This window comes from Heterodontus francisci, chromosome 3 (genome assembly GCF_036365525.1).
Source record: "Heterodontus francisci isolate sHetFra1 chromosome 3, sHetFra1.hap1, whole genome shotgun sequence".
NCBI classification, from domain to species: domain Eukaryota; kingdom Metazoa; phylum Chordata; class Chondrichthyes; order Heterodontiformes; family Heterodontidae; genus Heterodontus; species Heterodontus francisci.
Window position 1 is genome coordinate 80,054,107 of NC_090373.1, and position 24,043 is coordinate 80,078,149.

At 43.5% G+C, this 24,043-nt stretch overlaps 1 protein-coding gene across 1 annotated transcript in view; it reads left to right on the top strand.

The window, feature by feature from the left end:
• Nucleotides 1–321: 321 nt before the first annotated feature.
• otofa (otoferlin a) overlaps nt 322–24,043 on the top strand; it is a 479,852-nt gene continuing 456,130 nt past the window's right edge. The window contains exon 1 of the mRNA XM_068017769.1: nt 322–400. Coding sequence (XP_067873870.1) covers nt 322–400 — 79 coding nt within the window. The remainder of the gene's footprint in view (nt 401–24,043) is intronic.

The following is a 24,043-nucleotide window of genomic DNA, read 5'->3' on the forward strand; positions in this document are numbered from 1 at the left end:
CAACGCCCTCAACAGCTGGATTTACACCTAACATCTAATGAACGACAATAAATACGATCGTAGAATAGCTTTAAAAAAACAATATTTGTCAATGACACACGAAACCCGCTCCGTTAATGAAGCTTCTAAATTATTTAGGGATGCCTAACAACAAACGGGATGAGCTGCAGTGAGTTGAACTGAAGGGAGGAGACGCTGGGTAGCAGGTTCTCTCAGGAACTGCTCATCGCTGTGTGTCTAACTGACTGAGAAAATCGAGTCAGTGTGCAGCGATACTTACTCCGAGAGCAACACTAACTCTCGCCAGAGTCGAGAGTCAGCATGGCTCTCATAGTCCGCCTGAAAACCATCACCGATCTCCGGGGGAAAGGCGACAGGATCGCCAAAGTAGCCTTTCGAGGTAATTGGAGAGTTTTAAAAAAAATTCTAATACGCATACTTATACGGCAAAGCACCGCGTTTGAATGCAGTTATGTGTGTGTAATGCGATGCCAGATAATAATTGAGAGGTGGCACACACTAAGGTGCCCATGTGTCGAGTAATAGCTTAGTCAGGCGGGGTGTACTGACTGTGTTGTATCATGATGCTGTATGACCCTGACGAAATCAATCCAATTCTGGCACCAAAGAAAGTTATAATGCCCGGAGAGCAGGAGCTATATTTGTAGACTCGAGGTCCGCGTATTGAAGTCCATGCTGCCAATCCGAGTTAACTAGTAATGCTAACTATGGGGTATTGTGGTTGTTAATCTATTTAACTAGGTTTGCGAACTATGGTGTATTATGGTAATACATCTATTATTTATATACATGTGTACACATACTATTAGTTTTGGTTTTATAATATGTATTACTATTCGTCACGGCAGCAGCAGTTGGATTATTTTTAATGTATGTGATGTGCACACAAATCCTCAGTTAAAAATCTCTACTAATTGTGCAGCCATTGGCGTCGTGGCTGGAGGAAGTAGCTGCTGATGCCCTGATACTTATTCCAATGTTTCTCATTGTACTGGACAAGTGTGGGGAGAGCTTCATGATTCAATGTCTGATGGATCATTTATTTCTCAGATTATTGGATCTCGGCGCTTCTTGTGCTAAAACCACCTCTGGAGATTGATTCGCACCAGTTCGGGCTTTGGAAGCTGTTGTCCGGTTTCTGGGACTGGTGGCTCGGGATTGGGGACGGAGAGAGAAAAGGGGAGGCAGTGTTGGATATGGAAGGTTGGGGCTGTTGGGAAGGCGATGAGTCACGAAGTGGTCAATTAACAAGAATGAAATGTATACTCGAGATTGGAAGATAGGAAGGCTAAAAGAGTTAGCGAGGGAAATCAACGGGCAAAGTCCTAAGGAGATCTTCAAGGTGGCTTCTGCCATTCCCGGTTTCCCGTTCTGCAGTTAAGAGTGAACAAGGGAGTAAGCAAGTTGTGCAAGAATAAGACTAGGGTTCAGGAAAAACATTCAAATCAAGGAGCATGTGTGAATTTTAAAAATCTTTCAGACATGGTAATATCTAAGTATTTTTTATTTTAAAAAAAACTTGTGTTAAAAGAATATAATAGAAATTGCTGTTAGTATAAGGACGCTTAACGCGTGGGATGAGGTTCTTTCGTCCATTAATGTAATGGAGCTTTTAAGCCCCTTAACAAGACGGTTTAATATTTCAACTGAAATAGTGGTTACCTGAATATATTCATCAATGGTTCACTAACATGGCCAGCAATATTTTAACCTCTGTGATTTTAATGCTGAATTACAGAATTTCCACGTTTTTCTTTTCTCGTCATTCTGTTGATGACTAAGTACAGTAGCTAAACAGGAGAGATACTGTCACACTGTCAGGAAGTTACTGATCAATAAAGGGATATTGTGAAATACGTTTCTCCATGAATACACAATGGAACTACGACGACCACTGAATATTTTAACAAAACCGCCATACAATGTAGGGAGTCTCTAATCAGAATATATTAAATGTAGAGTTCAATTTCATACTGTAAAGAGTGGAGATTGTGCAAAATGGAGCTATCATCTGGCTTTTAAGACTCAAATTCTAGTACACTCCTAGTCTGAAGGTAGCTGCTAGAGAGCCCTGAGTTATATTGTTTGAGCTGCGACCGAAACTCGGTGCCAGTAGAGAGCTCTGCACATGCTTCCTTATATGTACGTCCAAAGCTCTCTTTATCGAGCAGCTATATTTTAATCTGAAGAGGGTAAATTGCTGAGTCACTACTTTAAAGCTGGATTTGCAATTATATAGCACAGTTCTTGGCCTTGGGATATCCTAAAGAGCTTCACAGCCATGGAATATTTTTGAAATGTGGTAACATAGGCAAACACTGCAGCCAATTTGAAAACAGTTTGTCCCACAAACAGCAATGAGATAAATGAGCAACTAATTTGTTTTTGTGATGTTAGTTGAGGAATAAATGTTGACCAGGAAGTTGGAAAAACTCATGTACTCTTCTACAAATAGTGCCACATTTTTTTAAATGTCCACCTAAGGGGGCAGATAAGGCCTTGGTTTGCCATCTGGTGTGAATGTCAGTATCTCCAACATTGCAGCACTCCCTCAGTACTGTACAGAAGTGTCATCCTAGATAATGGGCTCAAGCCTCTGGAGTGAGAATTGAATGTAAAGCTTGCTAACTCAGAAGCGAAAGTACTACCAAGACTGAAACCCAAAAATATTCAATACTAAGTTTAGAAAGTGTCAAGGAGATCTAACTGAATTCCCAAATATTTTTAAATCTGGTTTTGCACCAAGCTGGAGTTGTACTCCATACATTTTGAAGTCCAGGCAGCATCAGACAGACTCCTGGAGGGTGTCTCATGTTGATTGGTTCCAGTAAACTCAGGAATCAGATCAGAGCCTGACTTTAGACTGCTATTTTCACATTGAAAGGCATTTGAAACAGTTTAAAAGCGGATCACTGCAGCCTTAAAATCCAGATATCATTACTCATTTTCCTTTATATTCCAGTTCAGTCCAAAATAACCCAAACATCGTTTGAAATACCAGTATAATTATTTCTGATTTACAGTTTCATTCTTGTGTCATTTGTACATATAAATTATGTTGTAAAAGCATTGCTGAATTCCGTGCATCTAAGCAGGGACAAATGGGGGTAAGCAAATCAAAATTTGTAGAGTTCTTTTTCGCAAAGATTTTAGTCAGTCTGACAATTGAACAAAAGATCTTCAAAGGAATGACTAAAAATCAATATGTGGAGATTTCAATTCACCAGAACTTGAGTGAAATTAGTTAGCTTGCATACTGCAACTTGAAAACCAAAGGAATGAATGATGCGAGCATGCATTTGATGCCAGTGATGTATTTATTCATCTATTGAACTTAGCCAACTGTGAAACAGCCCTGACAACCAATTTTATCTGCAGCACCTGTGGAAGAGTCTGTCACTCTAGTATTGGCCTTTATAGCCACTCCAGGCGCTGCTCCACAAACCACTGACCACCTCCAGGCGCTTACCCATTGTCTCCCGAGACAAGGAGGCCAAAGAAGAAGATTGAACTTGCATAAGATAGCACTGTTAATAAATATGAACAAATAATTAGGATGCAATTATAATACTTTGCAAACGACCTTACAACAGTGACTGCACTTCAAAAGTACTTCATCCATTCGTTGTAAAGTGCTTTGGGTCACCCTGAGTCATGGAAGCGCCAATACAAATGCACGTCTTTCTTTCTATATCAGGACTGCCTAAAAATGTATCCGAAGTTCATTTGCTATAGGCATTAAGTTTTCAGGTTTTGATTTTGCCTCTTTTACTCTTTTTTACTTTGATTTCTGTGTTTCAGACTACTCTCATAGGTGGCCCCAAGTCCCAGAGAGTATTTTTGTATGCCGTTATAACTGCATAAACTGCACCCCAAGAAATGATCAGAAAATCCCAATACAGATAACCTGAACTTCTGTTTTTATCAAAAGATCCTTATTTTCTTCAGAAGCGGGATGAATAACACTGCACCAGACAATTTTTGCAGCTTTAACTTTCAAACAATTGTATTAAGAATAATAGAAGAAGCAAATGGTAGCAGTAGCACAAAACATCTATTTTTACATTAGGTACTGAGCTTTTTGTTGTTATAGAATAATAGAATCTGATAGTTTGAAATTTCAGTGGATAGGTAGTGGTTCCTTTTTTCCCCTTTTCTCACCAATTATAGAAATGATCTAGCTCAGCTCTCTCTCTTCAAAGATTCCTGATAGGCTCTCTAATTTAAAAGACAGGCTGGTAAATACCTTTGAAACAGTCACTTGGGCCATGTGAGTTTAAATAGTTGTCTATTAAATTCAAAACTTCTGAGAAACCAGTTCTGATGAAAGGTCACAGACCTGAAACATTAACACTGTTTCTTTCTCCTCAGATACTGCTAAATATGCTGAGTATTTCCAGCACTTTCTGTTTTTATTTATAATTAGAGTAATCTAGCTGGTTATCAACAGGAAAAAAAATGGTCTAAAGTGATATTGTACCCGGCATGACAATATATTGTTACAAACAGCTGGGAAAGTGATCTAGGGGTTCCCTTTCAGCCTTCATCTGGCCTTACTGGAACAGGATTTATGTTTTTAAACACAGTGTGTTTTGAGCTTCCCCTTGGTGAATCCTTGTTTACCACTTTCCAATTATAAGGCAAAGAAATGAGCACAAACAGGCTTTCTTAGTTTTAAAGAAGAAAAGTGACATTTATTTAAAAACTTAAACTCTAATTTGGTTAATGCCTATGGATACATGCCACGCCCCATGGTAGCATGCATACGCGATATGCCCATGCAAATAGAGACAGAAAAGAGCAAAAGAAAAAATAAAATGGAGAGGTTTGAGGCAATCTCTGAAGAAGTGTTTTTGTTACTCTGTTTTGAGCTCGCTGTAGTTCTTGCTTGAGGTAGATCTTGCTTTTCGTTGGGGCCCAGTATTCTTCTTAAACCTTGTTCACTGTAGGAGACTTTTCTCTCTTGGGGTTCATATTTCTTCAATGGATTGCAAAGCTGGTGAGAGAGATGAGAACAGACAGGAGAGGCTGTGGCAAGCCAGCCACGAGAGGTCCTTTCAGTCCAGGAGCAAACAGCTTACTGAGTTCAAATTCTCTGTGGCAAGTTCAAAAAAAAATGCAACAGTCCGTTAGTCATTGGACTAAACTGGCCTGATCACATCTGTTTGTGTATTTGGCCATCTTATCAGTCAACCTGGAATGCTAGCTCCTCCACCTTCAACGTCTGGTAATCAAAAGTCCATTGTAGATTGAATGTATCAGGGAATGGTCTTTAGTCCTTTCTAAGCACTGTCTGTAAATATGCAAATGTATTTCCAGTCAAGGGTCTGGTGTTGCTTTCTTTCTTTCTTTATTGCAGTAACAGTTTCAAAATCAATATTCATGTGGTGAAATTAAGGTGCCTCATTCTTGGCAGGTAGGGACTGCATGAAACCTCCACACACAGGGAAATGAAATGCGATTTGAAAAAACCGGCGCATTTCATTAAAAGGTTTGAGAGAAATATAAGATACAGAGAGAAATATAAGATACAGAAAGAAAAACCATGCATTTCTTTCAATCATTTCCATTCATTCATAATTCTTAAACCTTATTAAAATTGCCCTTTCTGGGTGCCAGTGCTGCTTTAATTTCCCCTTTTTGGCATCCCAGTAAACATGCAGATCTTTGGGGAAGTTTTTCTTCAGTTTGCCCATTGCCATGACTGCCTAGGGTTTTTGTTCCTGTTGATGTCATTTTTTTTTGGAGAGTTAGTAGTGGGTGGGTGTATACTGAACTCTCTTTCAGTGCTTTGCTGAGTCATGCAAAGGCTTTTGACTTCAGGTGGTTCACTTTTCCTCTGACTGTGGGGGAGGATTCTTTGTTAATCTCCCCTTTGTTCTATGGGACATTTCTGCCTGCAGGTATGTGTGCAGACTTCACTGCATGCATCTGTGGCACTTTGACTAGGTGAGGCACCACCCTCACAGTTTCTCTGCTCCCTAGAGGTCTCTCTTTGTCTCTGCAGGTTCCTGGAAATGCTGTTAGCAACTCTGATGGGGTGCTTCTAGAGCCTGCATTTACATAGGAGGATGTGGGGTCTAATGTTTTACATTTTTCAGAGTTGGCTGACCAGACAGTGGGGGTTTTCATCTGGGATTCCTCCCGGTCTTCCTTTAACTTGCCCTCTTGGTCACTTTTTCCCCTTCTCCTTCCAAACATCGGCCAGCCATGTGCCTGACAGTCCCTTTTTGTTCTCGGCAGGAGTCCCTTACAGTTCACCAGCCCTCTGCTGGAGGGTCCTCCTATCACTTACTTAGGGTGCAGGTTTCACCTCAACCTGGCACAGGTGGCAACTCCTACAGTACTCCACCACATCTTTGTGGGGTTTTGGCCAGTCAAACTGCTGTCTTTTGCGTGCCTTGGTCTTTCATATACTGGCATGTACAGCCACTGTAATCTTGTGGGTCCTTCTTAATATTTCTCTCCATTACCTCTGTGGCACCACTAACTGATGAACTACTGTCCACTCCTTGCCCTCAGGTCAGTGAGAAGAACTGCATTTCCTCCTCAGTACCTCATTCTTTAAATAGTAGCAATCAGGGACTCCCTCTGCTTCACTTTCAGATTGGGCAGCCTGTGCTAACTCTCACAATACTGGGTCGGCTCACTGAGCCTCAGCTAGGGAAGATCCATTTAATTTATTCCCTGGGTCTCCTAACTTTCCAAAGAAAGTCACAGACAGGCAGACTTCAAGGTCATCTGCCTGCAGTGCCGATGCAGTCTCCTCTGGGGGAGCTAGTTTGATCATGGCATGATCCACTACACATTCAGGGAAACTGCAGGGGTCCGTCTCCTGCCATGGCCCTGTCTCTCTGAACTCCTGCGGACTTTCTTTCACTACTGGGGGGCTACCATCTTCAACCCTGCCAGATCATTACCTCGGAGCAGGTCAACCCTGTCCACAGGCAAACTAGGGACAATCCCCACAGTCACAGGACCCAAAACTCGATCGCACTCCAGTTGCATTTGGTGTACAGGTACAGGCAGGCATACACTGCCCTCAAACACCATTTTGGTATTCACAGTATTCTCTGGGGAAAAGTGAGGCCTTTTCCCAGTAAAAGGGATCTAGTGGCTCCTGTGTCTCTAAGAATCACTATGGGCTTGCTTGCCCCACTCGAGGGGTATGGGGTTACTTTCCCTTCAGAGACAAAACCCTGATAACCTTCAGGAATTTAAAAAAAATTCATTCATGGGATGTGGGCATCACTGGCGAGGCCAACATTTATTGCCCATCCCTAATTGCCCTTGAGAAGGCGGTGGTGCGCTGCCTTCTTGAACTGCTGTAGTCCATGTGAGATAGGTACACCCACAGTGCTGTTAGGAAGGGAGTTCCAGGATTTTGACCCAGTGACAGTGAAGGAACAGCAATATAGTTCCAAGTCAGGATGGTGTGTGACTTGCAGGGGAACTTGCAGGTGGTGGTGTTCCCATGCATTTGCTGCCCATGTCCTTCTAGTTGGTAGAGGTCACGGGTTTGGAAGGTGCTGTCTAAGGAGCCTTGGTACATTGCTGTAGTGCGTCTTGTAGATGGTACACACTGCTGCCACTGTGCGTCGGTGGTGGAGGGAGTGAATGTTTGTAGATGGGGTGCCAATCAAGCAGGCTGCTTTGTCCTGGATGGTGTCAAGCTTCTTGAGTGTTGTTGGAGCTGCATTCATCCAGGTAAGTGGAGAGTATTCCATCACACTCCTGACTTGTGCCTTGTAGATGGTGGACAGGCTTTGGGGAGTCAGGAGGTGAGTTACTCACCTCAGGATTCCTAGCCTCTGACCCTGCTCTTGTAGCCACGGTATTTATATTGCTACTCCAGTTCAGTTTCTGGTCAATGGTAGCCCCTAGGATGTTGATAGTGGGAGATTCAGCAATGGTAATAACGTTAAATGTCAAGGGAAGATGGTTAGATTCTCTCTTGTTGGAGTTGGTCATTGCCTGGCACGTGTGTGGCCCAAATGTTACTCGCCACTTATCAGTTCAAGCCTGGATATTGTCCAGGTCTTGCTGCATTTCTACATCGACTGCTTCAGTGTCTGAGGAGTCGCAAATGGAGTTGAACATTGTGCAATCATCAGCGAACATCCCCACTTCCGATCTTATGATTGACGGAAGGTCATTGATGAAGAAATTGAAGATGGTTGGGCCTAGGACACTACTGTGAGGAATTCCTGCAGTGATGTCCTGGAGCTCAGATGATTGACCTCCAACAACCACAATCTTCTTCCTTTGCACTAGGTATGACTCCAACCAGTGGAGGGTTTTCCCCCTGATTCCCATTGACCTCAGTTTTGCTAGGGCTCCTTGATGCCAGACTCGGTCAAATGCTGCCTTGATGTCAAGGGCAGTCATTCTCACCTCACCTCTTGAGTTCAGCTCTTTTGTCCATGTATGAACCAAGCCTGTAATGAGCTCAGGAGCTGAGTGGCCCTGGCGGAACCCAAACTGAGCGTCACTAAGCTGGTTATTGCTAAGCAAGTGCCACTTGATAGCACTGTTGATCACACCTTCCATCACTTTACTGATGATCAAGAGTAGACTGATGGGGCGGTAATTGGCCAGGTTGGACTTGTCCTGCTTTTTATGTACAGCCTTATCTTTTGCACTGATGTACTGGGCTCCCCCATCATTGAGGATGGGGATATTTGTGGAGCCACCTCCTCCAGTTAGTTTTCCATCACCATTCACGGCTGGATGTGGCAGGACTGAAATCTATTTAAATTTTCCTGCACTGGCCGCAGTAAGCTTTCTGGGTTGCACTCTTACAGCAGTTAAAGTCACAGCTTGTTCTGCTGTACTTTCCATCAGGGTCCTGTCTTCAATAAGTGGGTGTGCCCTAATTAACCCTACTGTTTTTCCCTTTAGTTTCCAGCAATCAGCTTTTAAATGCCCCGCTTTATTACAATAGAAGCACACAGGTCTTTGGGTCTCACTCTTGCTCACAGCACCTTCCTTTTTGGTTGGAGGAGGGCCCCCTATGTCTCCTGCTTTCCTTTCTCTCCCAGGACTTCCTGGGCTTCTATCACCTTCCCACCCTTTGTCCTTTTCTGATTTGTGGGGGTGATTAGGAAAGGTTCTCCCCAGGAAACTGGCTTAAAAATTAAAGCAAACTCATTGGCCAGAGCGGTCGCTTGCCGAGCTCTCTGAACCCACGGTTCCTCTACATGGTTCTTTATTGAGAGTGGGAGAGAGTGTTTAAATTCCTCTAACAAAACTACTTCCCTTAGATTCTCATAGCTGATCTGTATTTTAAGAACCCTCAGCCACTGGTCAAAAGCCAACTGCTTAGATCTTTCAAACTCCAGATAAGTTTGATTGGCTTGCTTTTTGAGGATTCTAAACTTTTGGCAATAGGCTTCGGGTACTGATTCATATGCCCCCAGGATAGCAATTTTGGTCAGTTCATAATTTGATGAACTCTCATCTTGCAACAAGGAATAAACCTCATGGGCTCTTCCAGTTAGCTTGCTTTGTATTAAAATTTCACGCCACCCCAGTGTGGGGAGTGGTGGCATAAAATGGAGCAGCAGGCTCCGGGAGGCCTTTCCAAGCCAATCCCGCCTCCGCCGCCACTTTACGTAGGGCGCCGGGGGCGAAAGAATGGCCCGCACGCCTCAGGCAAATCAAGGCCCTTAAGTAGCCACTTAACGACCATTTAAGGGCCTTCACCCACTTCCATGTGGATTTTACGCGTGGCAAGCAGGTGGCCGAGGACCCAGAGAAGCCACCTGTAAATATCCCAACCAACCCCAACTCCCAAAATGCCTCCCTTCCCCCCCCATCTGACCACCCTTGCCTTGCCAGGGTCCGGCCAATTACCCCGGCAAGGCAACCAAAACTTGCCTTAACTCCCGGCTCCATGTTTTTCTCTATGGTTGGCTGGGCTGCAGCCCCAGCAGTGGCCACTGTTTCCCGGTGGCGCTGCTGGGATTAAGAGCAGCTGGCCCGCTGATTGGCCAGCAGCTCAATGAGACGGGACTTCCTCCCTCAAGCGGGTGAAAGTCCCGCCTTGGAACAGTTAAAGCCTGAGGACCCATAAAATACAGAACGGATCCCCAGGCAAGGCGGAAGCGGGTTCGCCACCGACTTTTCAGTCGATGGCCAGCTCCCGTCCTCACAATGTAAAATCCTGGCCCAGGTCTCAGCTGGCCATTTAGCTGCCTTGCTAGTTTCTCAAAAGACACAAAAAATACTTCCACATCTTCCTAATTGAATTTTGGAATTAGTTGAGTGAGTTTTGGCAATTTTGTACCCAGCCCTGAATTCTTTCTCCCCCTAGTTAACTCAAGCCACTTCAACTCACTTTCTTCGCATTCTTTCTGGAATATTCTTTATCTCTCTCTATCCTGCATCTCCCTTTCTTTCTCCTGTCTTTCATTTTCTTCAAGTTCCTTCTGGAAGGCTCTTTTTTTCTCCATCTCCTCTAATTCAAGTTTCCTTTGTTCCAGTTGTATCTTTGCTAACAGTACCCTATCTGGGTCTGCTTCTAACACTTCTTCTGCTTCTTCAGATTTAAGGGAAAAATGGTTGGCCACTGGTCTTAGGAGTTCAGACTTCCTAGTCTTGCCACACTGCGCAGCCATTTTTCTCAACTCCTCCATAGACAGTGCTTTTACCTTATCCCAAGTTACTTCACCTTGGCTTGGGGAGCTACTAGCTTCAGTTGCAGACATGTTAACATTCAATCACACACAACCAGAAGAAAACCTGTATTAATCTTGTTCTTTCTTTTTGATTGGGAATGATTTGGGTTCCCACTTCCAATTTCTCTCGTTTGTCTATGGGTTAAATTCCGGACACTAGCCCCCACATTTCTGTTACGACCAGCTGAGAAAGAGATCTAGGGGTTCCCTTTCAGCCTTCAGCTGGTCTTAGTGTAACAGGATTTATGTTTTTAAACATTTTGTGTTTTGAGCTTCCCCTTGGTGGATCCTTGTTCACCACTTTCCAATTATAAGGCAAAGAAATGAGCACAAACAGGCTTTCTTACGTTTAAAGAAGAAAAGTGAAATTTATTTAAAAACTTGAAATCTAATTTGGTTAACACCTACGGATACACGCCACGCCCCACGCTAGCATGCATACTCGAAATGCACATGCAAATAGCAGCAGAAAAGAGCAGAAGAAAAATTAAAGTGGAGAGGTTTGAGGCAATCTCTGAAGAAGGGTTTTCATTACTCTGCTTCGAGCTCACTGTAGTCCTTGCTTGGAGGGTCACTGACCTGAAACGTTAACTCTGCCTCTCTCTCCAGAGATGCTGCCAGACCTGCTGAGTATTTCCAGCATTTTTTGTTTTTATATTATATAAGAGACTATAGGGCAAGTTTCCCAAAATGCACACTACTGATGGGGAGTCTAGCAGACAACACTTAGCTGAATTTTCGCCATGGAGGTGGCTAATGGGAGCTGGGTCTGCTTTTGGATCAGAAACCCACCTTCAACGGGAAACTGATTAAAGTTCAGATTTTCACTCGGGTAAACTCTTACTTGTTATGAAGACAGGTTTCCTGTCCATTTAGAGGGAGTGGGGGGTAGAAACAGAGGCAGGTCAGATGAAGTGTGGGACTCATTTAGACACCCACGCCAGCCATCACTGAGGCTGCTGGTTGTCCTGAGGGAGAGATCTGCTGTTCTTGTGCCAAATTCTTCCACTGCACCAGAGGGAAGTCAGATGTCACAGGGGAGCCAGAGACCTGGCACTCAGGGCAGAGCAGACCCTCACTTCATCGATGTCAACCTGGATCTAATGCTGGAGGCTATGAAGGAGAGGAGGGAGATCCTCTTTCCAGAGGGTGGCAAGAGGAGTCTACCTAGTCATGCAGCAGGGCCACTTCTCTGATCAGTGTCATCTCCCTCCACCTCTTCTTTCTCCTCCTCTCTCACCTCATGCTCCTCCCCTAATGAGCTGTCTCCTCCCAGGGCCTCACTGTCCTCAAGTTTCACACCTCTTGGGAAGGTCATATTATGGAGAGCACAGCAGACTACTACAATGACCAAGACCAGTGCAGGAGGGTATTGGAGGGCACTGACCAACTGGTCCAGGCAATGGAACTGCATCTGCAGAAGCCCGATGGTCTACACAATGGTTATCCTGCTGAGCAGGTGGCATTGGTTGTATCACCTCTGTGGCTGAATTTTACCAGTCCCTCGATGCCACGGGTCACAACATGGGGGCCAGTAAAGTTCTGCGGGGAGAGGCCCGCCTGAGCCTGTGACGTCAAGAAGGGCCCACTGCAAATTACCGGCAGCAGGGGGACCTTGATGCAGCCCCATGCATGGCGGCAGCAGCCCAATTCTAATATGTTAAATGGTACTTACCTCTGCAGATTATGCAGTCCACCGCCTCTCCAAGGACACTTCCTGATTTTACTTTGAACAGGCGGTTGTCACATGCCATCCTGTTTATGATTTGAAAAGCCGGCAGGTCATCAGATGCAGAAGGTTTCACAACAGATGATAAGTTGTGTTTGCAGGGGTCTTACTCTGCACTCTTAAAGGGAGGAAAGAGGGGGGATTACAGGGGTCGCACTCTGAACAGTTGGGGGTGGGGGGATACTTAGGGGTCTCGCTCTGCATACTGGAAGGGAGGAAGGAGGGGGGATATTCAGGGATTTCTGCACACTGGAAGGGAGGGGGGTTATATTCAGGGGTCTCACTCTGCAAACTGGAAGGGAGAAGGTGGGCTTACAGGGGTCGCAGCTCTGCATTCTGGAAGGGAGGATAGAAGGGGTCTGGGATGACTGGAGGGAAAGCTCTGCAGGCTCTGTGTACCCTCCCTCTGTAAACAGTGTACGCTGTGCGTTTGTTTGTGTTTGTGAAGGAGCAATGGCACTCTAGTCACCCTGTGAGTCGGGAGGGTGCCAGAAAGGGTAGGAGCATGAAGGTATATGGATGGTGGGTGGCAATTGATTCAGCTGGTAGGATCTTGATGTGGTGATGCTGTGCCACTCTGAGTGTTGGCCAAGATGGGCAATGCCATGCCACGCCGCATAGTTGATCCATGAAAGAACCTGATGTACCCGTCAACATCAATCCCTGCCCTGTTAGAAACCTTCGAACACATGAAGGGTTCTACTTTATTTGTCTCATGGAAATAGATATGACTTATCCTACATTGTGTGATCCTCTGCATGCGAGGATCCGTATGCGCCAGAGGCAAAATCAGCAGGCAGGTGCGATCCACATAGCGGCCCCCGGTCGTGAGCAGCAGCCTTCAAGGGGAGCTCACCATTACGATTGCCGTGCATCTACAGGCCCCACATGACATGCCATCAGATGTCAGACCACCAGTGTTGAGATTGCGCATGTAGAGAGGGTGGTGACATGTCTCTGTGCCCTGCTCAAAGATGACCTGCAGCCCATGGGCTTCGGTGGATATCCTATGTCTTTGTTGCTCATGGTGGCAGCAGTTCTCAAGCTTGGCGCCTATGCAGCTTTTTAGGGGTCCACCAGAGACCTTTGTGGGGTCACACAGTCAGCAGTGAACCGCTGCATCAGGGAGGTCAGCAATGCCCTGAGTATGTCCGCTTCAGGGCGGACGCTCACATCCAGGCCCAGAGGGCCATCGGTTTCGGCACCGTTGCCGGAGAGCCATAGGTTTTAATGTTCAAAGACTGCACTCATGTGGCCATCAGGCTTCCCAGCAGGCTGCCACCTGCAGACATCATCATTAAAGGAATCCTCTCAATCTAGTTGAAGCCACAGATGCTCCATGCAAATCTGTGACCGCTTCTCAGGCAGCTGCCATGACACCGCTGTTCACTGAACTGGCTCAGATGGAGGGGTGGCTTCTTGGAGATCAGGGCTATCCTTTGCTGACATGGCTCCCGACACCAGTGAGAGACCCCACCACTGCTGCAGAGGAGAGATACAATGCCAGCCACTGAGCTACAAGAGCCACCATTGAGCAGAAGATTGGCATGCTGAAAGAGGGCTTCCAATGCCTGTGTGGATAGGGTGATGCCCTGTACTATGGGCCGAAAAAGCCAGCTTCTTTCTTTGCTGCTGTGTACAACAACGCACCCAATAGGGGCCAGGCCTGGCATGATGAGGAGAGACATAAACAGGATTCCTCCTCGGACTATGAGGATGCTGAAGACCTACAACATGAAAGACGCATGGGAGGGCAGATGGCACCCAGGCTCTGTACGCAGGGCTAGCAATGAGCTAGGGATGTACGGAAGTGGCTGATCAGACAAAGGCTGTCTGCTCCACAGGAACCATAGGAGCTCTGCAAGCTACACATCACCCTTGCTCACCTGCTGTGCACCAATCCACATCTGCAGCATCCCTGTGTAAACCATCAGAGGCAGCAGTTGACTGAGCCAATTTCCATGTCACTGCATCTGTGGAGACGCTCATGTGTAATGGTGGTATGGCAATGATGTTATTGCATACATTGGCTCTCCTGAAGGGCCAGCGGTGCAAAGGGATGCGACATTGGCGCTAGATGCTGGCACATATCATTCACACAGAGAAAAGGACGCACATGTAGGTGAGGAACATTTAGTGAAAGACGTATTTACCTTGCTGTGACACCTCTGCATTCCCATTTGTGTCAGTGTGTTCTCTGTAAATGGAGAGGTTGCCTCTTCTTGGTGCAACCTCTGCACTAGCAGCCAGACTGGAAGAAGGTGGCTGATCTGATTGCCCTTTGGCTGTGGATGACTTTGGGGCTTGTATCCTGTGCACACAAGGATAAGCAGGCCCTGGCTGGCTAGAGGAGTACTGGTACATCCCCTTCCAGCATTGGACCCTTTGACACTGATCCTTGGAAGGAACCAGAAATTCAGAAGTTCAAGGCCACAATAATGTTGATGGCTACTGGCAGGGTATGGCAACCAATGCTGCAAGGTGTGAGGTCTTCAGTGAAGAGGGCACAGATGTCTGTGACCATCTGCCTGGAGAGTCACAGTCTCCTGCAGCACTGGGTCTCGGTCATCAAACACGACAGGACAGACTAGATGCAGGAAGGATGTTCCCGATGGCGGGGGAGTCCAGGACCAGGGGTCACAGTCTAAGGATAGGGGGTAGCCATTTAGGACTGAGATGAGGAGGGATTTCTTCTCCTAGAGAGTGGTGAACCTGTGGAATTCTCTACCACAGAAAACAGTTGAGGCCAAATCATTAAATATATTCAAAAAAGAGTTTGATATAGTTCTTAGGGCTAAAGGGATCAAAGGATATGGGAAGAAAGTGGGAACAGGATACTGAGTTTGGATGATCAGCCATGATCGTATTGTATGGCGTTGAAGGCTCAAAGGGCCGAATGGCCTACTCCTGCTTCTATGTTTCTATGTTTATATCTCCATGTAGCTCCTTCTTCGCCATCAATCCTGTGTTGAGGGTTTGGTCTCCATTGCCTCCCTGCCCTTCTTTCCTCTCCCATGCCCTCCTGATGCCTGGGGTTCTGCCCTTCCTGTGGAGGGTGTTTCCCCTCATTACTACTGGGCCCAGAACCTGACAGTCATGCGCCCTTGCTAGCTGGAGCCTTCTGTCTCAGCAGATGGTCATTCAATTGTCCTTGGCAGCCTTGCCCCCTGCTTTTCTGCCCCCGTGATTTCAGGGGGTGCTGACCCCATTCAAAGCCCAGGCGCTGAGTGCCTACTCTCCCCACTATCTGTGCAGCAGCACCCTTACCAAATGCCCAGTCCCCCTTTGCCCCGCTGATCCTTTTATGGGGCCAGAGTAATGCCCTGGGGCAACTGTGGCTGGCTCCCCACACTTTAGCCGCCTGCCTTCAGCTGGTCAGTTTCTGAAGGCGCTGGTATGCTGCACACCCCTTTAAAAATTAAAACTTCAGCCCCTGACAAGCTCTAAATGAGAATTGCAACAAGTTTAATTGGATGCAATTGGGAGGAGAGCAGGATTCCTTTCCTGCCTTCTCCCCCACCTGCCCCAATTCATTGTTGAGGCTTCGATAATTGAGGCACCATTTAGGTAGTGCAGGGGTGTCCAAATGACAGTCCATGAACCAATTAGAATCATAAAATGGTTACAGCACAGAAGGAGGTCATTCAGTCAGTCGAGTCTATGCTAGCTCTCTGGAAGAGCAACTCAACTACTCCCATACCCTTGCCTTTTCCCTAGAGCCCTGCAAATGTTTTCTCTTCAGGTAATTATCCAACTCCCTTTTGAAAGGCATGATATTGAATCTGCCTCCATCACACTCTCAGGCAGTGCATTCCAGATCCTAACCAGAATTATGCTTGGAAAACCTTGACATTCCAGCCTACTAAACCCAGCAACTCAGTTCTATATTGTTTGCTCTCTGATTTGCTATGGTTCCACTAGTGGGCCTGGAGATTTGGAAAGGGCTATTTTTAGTGCTGTTCCAAATCAGAACACCAAGAATGTACCGTTTGAGATGAAAGCACATCAAAGGAAGCATTGATATCAATTTTATACGCGGTTCATGATGCTCTATGGTATGCAGCCAAGCTGTCCATGAACGCTCTTGATGTAGGATATGTCTTCAAACATTGTGTTTTATGAAAATACAGGTCCATTCTAGCTGGAAGAATGATATATTTTGATTTTATTTTTCTAATAACGTCTGCATGGTTCATCTGATTTGAGGGTTTGTTATGAATGGTGGGACATGGCCACACAGACAACAAAAGGAATGACAGAATGTTACAGCCCATTTGGCTCGTCAAGCCCGTATTGGTGGTAGTCTCTGTGTGAACCACCTCGTCTAATTCTACTCATCAGCTTTTGAAGCAATTACCTAATTCGCTTTTACATTATAAGAACATAGGAAATAGGAGCAGGAGTAGGCCATTTGGCCTCTTGAGTCTGCTCAGCCATTCAACTAGATCATGGTCGACCTTCTACCTCAACACCATTTTCCTGCACTATCCTCATATCCCTTGATATCTTTAATATCTAGAAACCAATGAACTCTGTCTTGAAAATACTCAATGGTGGAGCCTCCACGGCCCTCTGGGGTAGAAAATTCCACAGATTCACCACCTACTGAGTGAAGAAATTCCTCCTCATCTCAATCCTTAATGGCCTGCCTCTTATTCTGAGACTCTGTCTCCTGGTTCTAGACCCCCAAGCTAGGGGAAACATCCTTCCTGCATCAACCCTGTCGAGCCCTATAAGAATTTTATATGCTTCAATGAGATCACCTCTAAATCTTCTAATCTCTGGAGAATATAGACCCAGTCTTCTCAATCTCTCCTCATAGGACAATCTCACCATCCCAGGAATCAGTTTGGTGAACCTTTGTTGCACTTCCTTTAGGGCAAGTATATCCTTCCTTAGGTAAGGGGACCAAACTGTACACAATACTCCAGATGCGGTCTCTCCAAGGCTCTATGCAATTGCAGCAAGACTTCTTTACTCCTGTACTCAAATCCTCTTGTAATAAAGGCCAACATACCATTTGCCTTCCTAATTGCTTGCTGCACCTGCATGTTAGCTTTCAGTGACTTATGAACAAGGACACCCAGGTCCCTTTGGACATCAACACTGCCCAATCTCTTACCATTTAAGAAATACACTACATTTCTGTTTTTCCTACCAAAGTGGATAACTTCACATTTTTCCACATTATATTCCCATGTTCTTGCCCACTCACTAAATCTTCTTGACGCCTCCTTGCATCTTCCTCACAACTCATATTCCCACCTAGTTTTTGTCATCAGCAAACTTGGAAATATTACATTTGGTCCCTGAATAGCTGGGGCCCAAGCACTGAGCCTTGTGGTATCCTGCCAATCTGAGAATGACACAATTATTCCTACTCTCTGTTTTCTTTCCATTAACCAATGCTCAATCCATGCCAGTATGTTACCCCCAAACCCATGTGCTCTAATTTTGTTTACTAACCTATTGTGTGGGACCTTATTGAAAGCCTTCTGAAAATCCCAATACACCACATCCACTGGCTCCCCTAATCTATTCTGCTAGTTACATCCTCAAAAAACTCCAACAGGTTTGTCAAACATGATTTCCTTTTCATAAATCCATGTTGACTCTGCCCAATCCTACCATTATTTTGTAGGTGTCCAGTTATAACATCCATTATAATAGATTCTAGCATATTCCCTACTACTGATGTCAAGCTAACAGGTCTGTAGTTCCCTGTTTTCTCTCTCCCTCCTTTCTTAAATAGTGGGGTTACATTTGCTGCCTTCAAATCTTCGGGAACCACTCCAGAATCTATACAATTTTGGAAGATGATCACCAATGCATTAACTATCTCTCAGCCACCTCTTTCAACATTCTGAGATGTAGATCATCAGATCCAGGTGATTTACCATTTTCAGTCCCATTAATTTCTCCAGTACTACTTTTTACTGATGCTAATTTCTTCCAGTTTCTTATTCTCGCTAGTCTCTTGGTATTTCAGCATTTCTGGGAGATTTTTTGTATCTTCCTCTGCGAAGACAGACACAAAGTATTTGTTTAGTTTCTCTGCCTCAGATTATTCCCCATTATAAATTCCCCTATCTCTGCCTGTAACAGGTCCACATTTGTCTTTGCTAATCCTTTCCTTTTTAAATACCTATAGAATCTTTTACAATCCGTTTTTATGTTTCTCGCTAGTTTACATTCATATTCTATTTTCTCTTTCTTTACCAGTTTCTTGGTCCTCTTTTTCTGAGTTCTAAAATGCTCCTAATCCTCAGGCTTACTACTTTTTTGACAACTTTATAAGCCTCTTCCTTTGATCTAATAGAATCTTTAAATTCTATTGTTGGAAGTACATATGGACTGTGTTTCAACATGTTTGTGATGGAGCTTTTTTTAAAATCAATCTCTGTGCAAACATATTTCTCCTTTAATTCATTTTGTGATTATCTTAAATTTGTGCCCACTTGTTACCATCTACCCAACTAGTGGAAACAATCTATCATGGTTTCCCTGATCATGACCCTTCATTACTTTGAAGGCATTTATTAGGCCATTCCTTAAGCTTTTCGTCTTCATGAAAAAACTCACTTCTCAAGTCTCTCTTGACAACAATAACACATCATCCCTGATAATATCCTAATAAATCTGCACTGCACTTTTCCAGCACTTTTCCATTGATTTTATATCAATTCTATAATGTAGTGTCCAGCAATGCATGTACTACTCCAACTATGGCCTCAGGTCATGTACGTGTTCAGCACTAGCTCTGCTTTTGTATTCTCTCCCTGTTGCTACAAAACCAAGGATTTGGTTAGCCTTTCAATGGTCTTTCAACCGTGTTGCCACATTCAGTCTTCTGCACAGCAAATCTATCTACTTCTCAATTCCATTTAAAAGCTTACTATTTAAGCTGTATTTATTTTTCCTATTCTCAATTCAAAAGTATGTTACTTCAAAAAATGTTTCTACATTTAACTGTTTCAAAGAAGAACAGAAGCCTTTTCCCAGAATATTACTATTTTGCATTTTATTTTTCTTTCAACTATTTGCCAAATGTTAAACAATCTGATTACCCTTTTGGTTTTGATTGCTTTGTACTTCCACCCCTTCACCACAGGCTACATATGGCAATATTTCAAGATGAATCCCTTTCGGCAAAGTATCAGTGATCCACAAAATTATTTCCTGCCATATTATTTGTATTATTATCTTCTGTACAATGGGATTAGAAACTGTTAAGAATAAATGCTGAAACTATCTAATTCCTTTTTTTTGAAATAGACAATTTATTGAATTTATATTTTAAATAATATATAAATGCTCAAATGGCTCAGTGATGGCTAATTATAGGAAAGAAGCATACCCCCAAATTATCTTAAAATATTTCAGCAAAATAGGTCAGCACATGTGTACTTGCTAAAGTTCCTCAGTTTTAAAAAATAATTTTTCTTGCTCTCAGTCCTCTTACATTTAATCTTGTAGCTATATCTCCTCAGTATATACCCCTCAACCACTGGAAGCAGTCTGTTTTTATTTGCTTTGTAACATCCCTTCAGAATTGAAATTTCTGTATCAAATCACTGCACACCCTCTGTTCTTTTCTGGCAAAAGCAGCCTCAATTTTTCCAAGTCTTTCTTTATGATTGTATCTCCTCATACCAGGCAGCATCTTAGTGAAGCTACGCTGTATAGTTAGGTCCTTATGTGCAATACTGTGGCCTCCATGAGCCAAAAGGAATTTTATTCTTATCAATGTGCAGTTGATGCACAGACTCATGTAGCTCATTGCCTGCTTCTCTGCAGTTCTTACACTTTTTTAAAAAAACAAGTTAACTTTACTAGCCTTACCTAAAGGGATTGGAAGAGTAGAAGGATGACTTCTTTGAGATTAATTGCAACCCTCTGTGACTGACTAATACCCTTGCACTAACCAAGGACAGAAACTAAATATACATACCATTAGACCTATTCTGCTAACAGAATGATTATAGAGAATACTACTGGAATCTTGAAACACCACTACAATGCTTTGACAGATCCAGGTGCACTGAAGTACAATCCCTTCCAGAATACCAAGAATCATTATTATCTGCTTCACGGCTTTGCTGTGAAATGAGGTCTCAGAATAGAGTAAGTACAGTAGAATGCTGAAGCTTTACCAGAGCAGGAGAGCAATAATGAAACTCAAGAAGTAACTGCTGAAGCATCATTGCAGCCTGGAAGAACGGTGCTCCAGGCATCTACAAAATATATTTTGTAAGTGCCTAAGCTGCCCCCTTTCTGAAATCTTTTGTGTGCGTCTTTAATAAAACAGCCCTTAGCACTTTCAGCTAACTTCATGCCCATTTTATCAACTAACATAAGTTAGCATCTTTTGCATGGCTCCTGTAAATTTGTATGACTACTCGGCACAATGTTCAAATCAACTGCTTTGCACTTATTTGCGTAGAGTTTCTGTTGGGTTCTCCTGATCTCTCAGTCAGCAGAAAGCCCAGAGAAATGGTTTAAACAACTATTTACACCATGCCTCTGAGGTTTCTGATCTTCCACTGATGGTCCAACAAGAGATCGGAAGAACACCTAGAAATTCTACCCCATTGATTCCCACATAATGATCCTTTGAAAATGCAGTCACTATGCGTGACAAAATTGCAAAGGGAGGGACGGCTGTCCATTTTTTCACATTCTGTGCTCTCCTATGTGTCTGTTGTTGGCATGATTTGCCATGAGGGTTCCCCTTCTTGGTTTTGACATGTGACACCTAATCTACTACTGCTTGTGGAAGAATGAAGTGTGCTGGCTGGCTGCAGGGTTTCACTGATAATCTGCTAGGATTCGGTAGTCCTAGACATGGTGCACATTGCAACGGTCCTCCATCTGAGTTAGTCATTAGCTGTTACTGTTAAGGTCCTGCTTGCTTTCTGCTATATCTGTTATAATGTACAGCTTGATGGATCAGGTATGGTATTGCCTTGAGAGAGAGCTGTTGCATTCAGTCCCTATTATAGTCAACCCTCTGCTGCTGGGCACTCCCTCAACATAACCTGTGTGTGATCAAAATTTAGAAATCTTTAGGGTCTGTCATTCCCTGACTCAAGGTTCTCTTTATGTGATGTCCCAACAAGTTGAGCACAACCAAAAGTGCATCTTTAAAATTGAATCATCAGCCTCTATAGCACAAGTGTAAGCATTCATCGGAAATACTTCCATTGTGCCTATGGCATAAACCTCTGAATGCTTCACTAAAGATGTTACAAGAGTTGCTGTGCACTTCAAGACAGACTGCAATACAAACAGCTATTCATTCATTCATGACTATTGGATGCTGGCTTCTGGCTACTGGATTCATTTATACATCTGTCATAACTCGCAGTTACTTTAGTACAGACACAAGTGGAATTAAGCACCTTCAAGCAGTGCTTCCATTGAATACTCTCCAGTGAAGTTACTGAAGTTGTGTGCATTTCTGTCTGACAGTTAACAAATGACATGAACATTATGCTATTTATCATGAGCTCTAAGGATACCTCCAGATTCACTGCCCTTTTCCCCCTTGATGCTCTCCAAGCCTATGATTTCCATACTGGCCTCCTCAAAGGCTTGAAATGCTTTGGGACCGACCAGTGTGAATCTGCTTTCACCAATTACATGCCATGTTATCATGTAAACAGAAGAATAGCGAAGAAATTGTCACTGTTCTTTGTGCTATGTCACACAGCAGCACAACTTCAGGGGCTGGGAACTTGAAGATGCACATTCTGCGTGTGAAGCTCCTTTTAGAATTGCTGGGATGCACACAAGTTGCCATAAACACTTGATAATTGTAAATAGAACATAGACTCTAGCTGTTCCTACTCGTACAAATATGTACAAGTAGGGCTGCTTATATTCTGGCATGACTGAACCTGGATAACCTGCTATTAGAGATTAACATGCTATAATTAGAAAGAATGAAAGAGCAGAGAAAATTTTCACATCTACAGCTGGCAGGTGCTTGTCATTATATGACAATATTGCTAGCTTACTTTAACAGATTTTAAGTCTGGTATCTTTGTTTGCCTTTCTATGACCTGAGAGGGTTTAGATAGTATTAACTCTTTCTATGATTTGCTCCCAGGCCTGTAGCAAATGTGCTTTCAGGAGGGAAAGGGGAAGAGTTAAAGGTATTTGTCCCATAGTGTCTCATTCCCCTCCTTCATTCCTTCAAGCAAGGCTGTGAATCTGGTCTTCCTTTGCTTTAATGGCTGAATTCTTCAAATTGCTGTGGCATGGCTCTCATGTTGTTTCAGTGGTTTAAATACTTCATTGCACTTAGTAATTACTCCTCCGCATTAATTCATGCGACTCCCCACTGTGTGGGTGTTAAAGCGAATGTTTCAGCACCCACTCAAATCAGTAAAATCATGTTAAACAGCTTTCTTTATTGCCCTCAACAACTTATTTCATCATTAATCTGAAAAACGTCTAACTTATAATTTTTATTTCTACTCATGAAAGTAACCACGTCCTTCATCAATTTATAAATTGCATGGAGTAACTTTTGACTTTGGTAATAGCTATGTAGTCACCTGGAGCTCGACCAACAATCTCATGGCCTGCAAGAATAGGAAATTTTTCCATTGCATGGTAAGAACTAAATAATGCAGCTTATCAAGTGATACCCTGGGAATGATACGATGCCATCAATTTGTGGTGGTACACTGCGCTATCCTTATATGAAGGAACAGACCAACTGATCTGGTGACTGTTAGCAGAATAAGGGTTTTGTGTAGAAATTGGAGAGTTATTAGTTTCAGAATAAGGAACTTGATGGGAAATTTGGAAAATAGGCTAGATGAGCCAATATTCTTCTCTTTTCAAATAATTAGGTATGTTGTTAAATTAATACGTGTAAAGGTCAAAGTAGATGAGTAGAGCCCCCCCTAATTGAGAAGGAAAATACTAAACACTCCATGCTGGCAATTAAAATGAATGATAAAAAGATAACTGTGAGTATTTCAGAAATGATCAGCTCCAACAAAATAATTAACTTCTCAGATTTTTTTTTTCTATTGAGAAATGTTTAGAGGCTTTAATGATGCATCCCCCTTAAGCAATCAAATTGAAAAGGAAATGCTTGGCCAATCCATCATAGTGAAAAAAAATGTCAAACCTATCCACTCACTTCTCGTCTTGTAAAAAGCTCCTGAGCTGGGTAGATTTGCCAGTAAACCTTTTTTTGAAAAATTTGCCAAGATTCTTATTCCTGACCCAATAGAACAATCAAAATTGTAGTGATGCACAATGAAAAGGATCCATTAGTGTGTGGAAGCTATTTCAGATATTGATTAGATATCGAGGCTGACAATGTGCCTTTGGTGCCCATGGTGTTCCTGGCATTATAGGGCACAGATATCTTCTAACACCCTGATATGCTGCAATACATTCATCCAGAACTATAAAAATGGACAACTTCTCTAGATTTCAGTTAAGTTCACTTGGAAATGATTCTAAAGAATTTTCAAATAATTTTCGAATATTTTGATTGTCTATTGGTACATTACTGAAACCTGCTAGTCTCAGATTGTGTCATCCACTCCATTATTAAATCCACTATTCACTGGAACGATGGAGGTGGAGG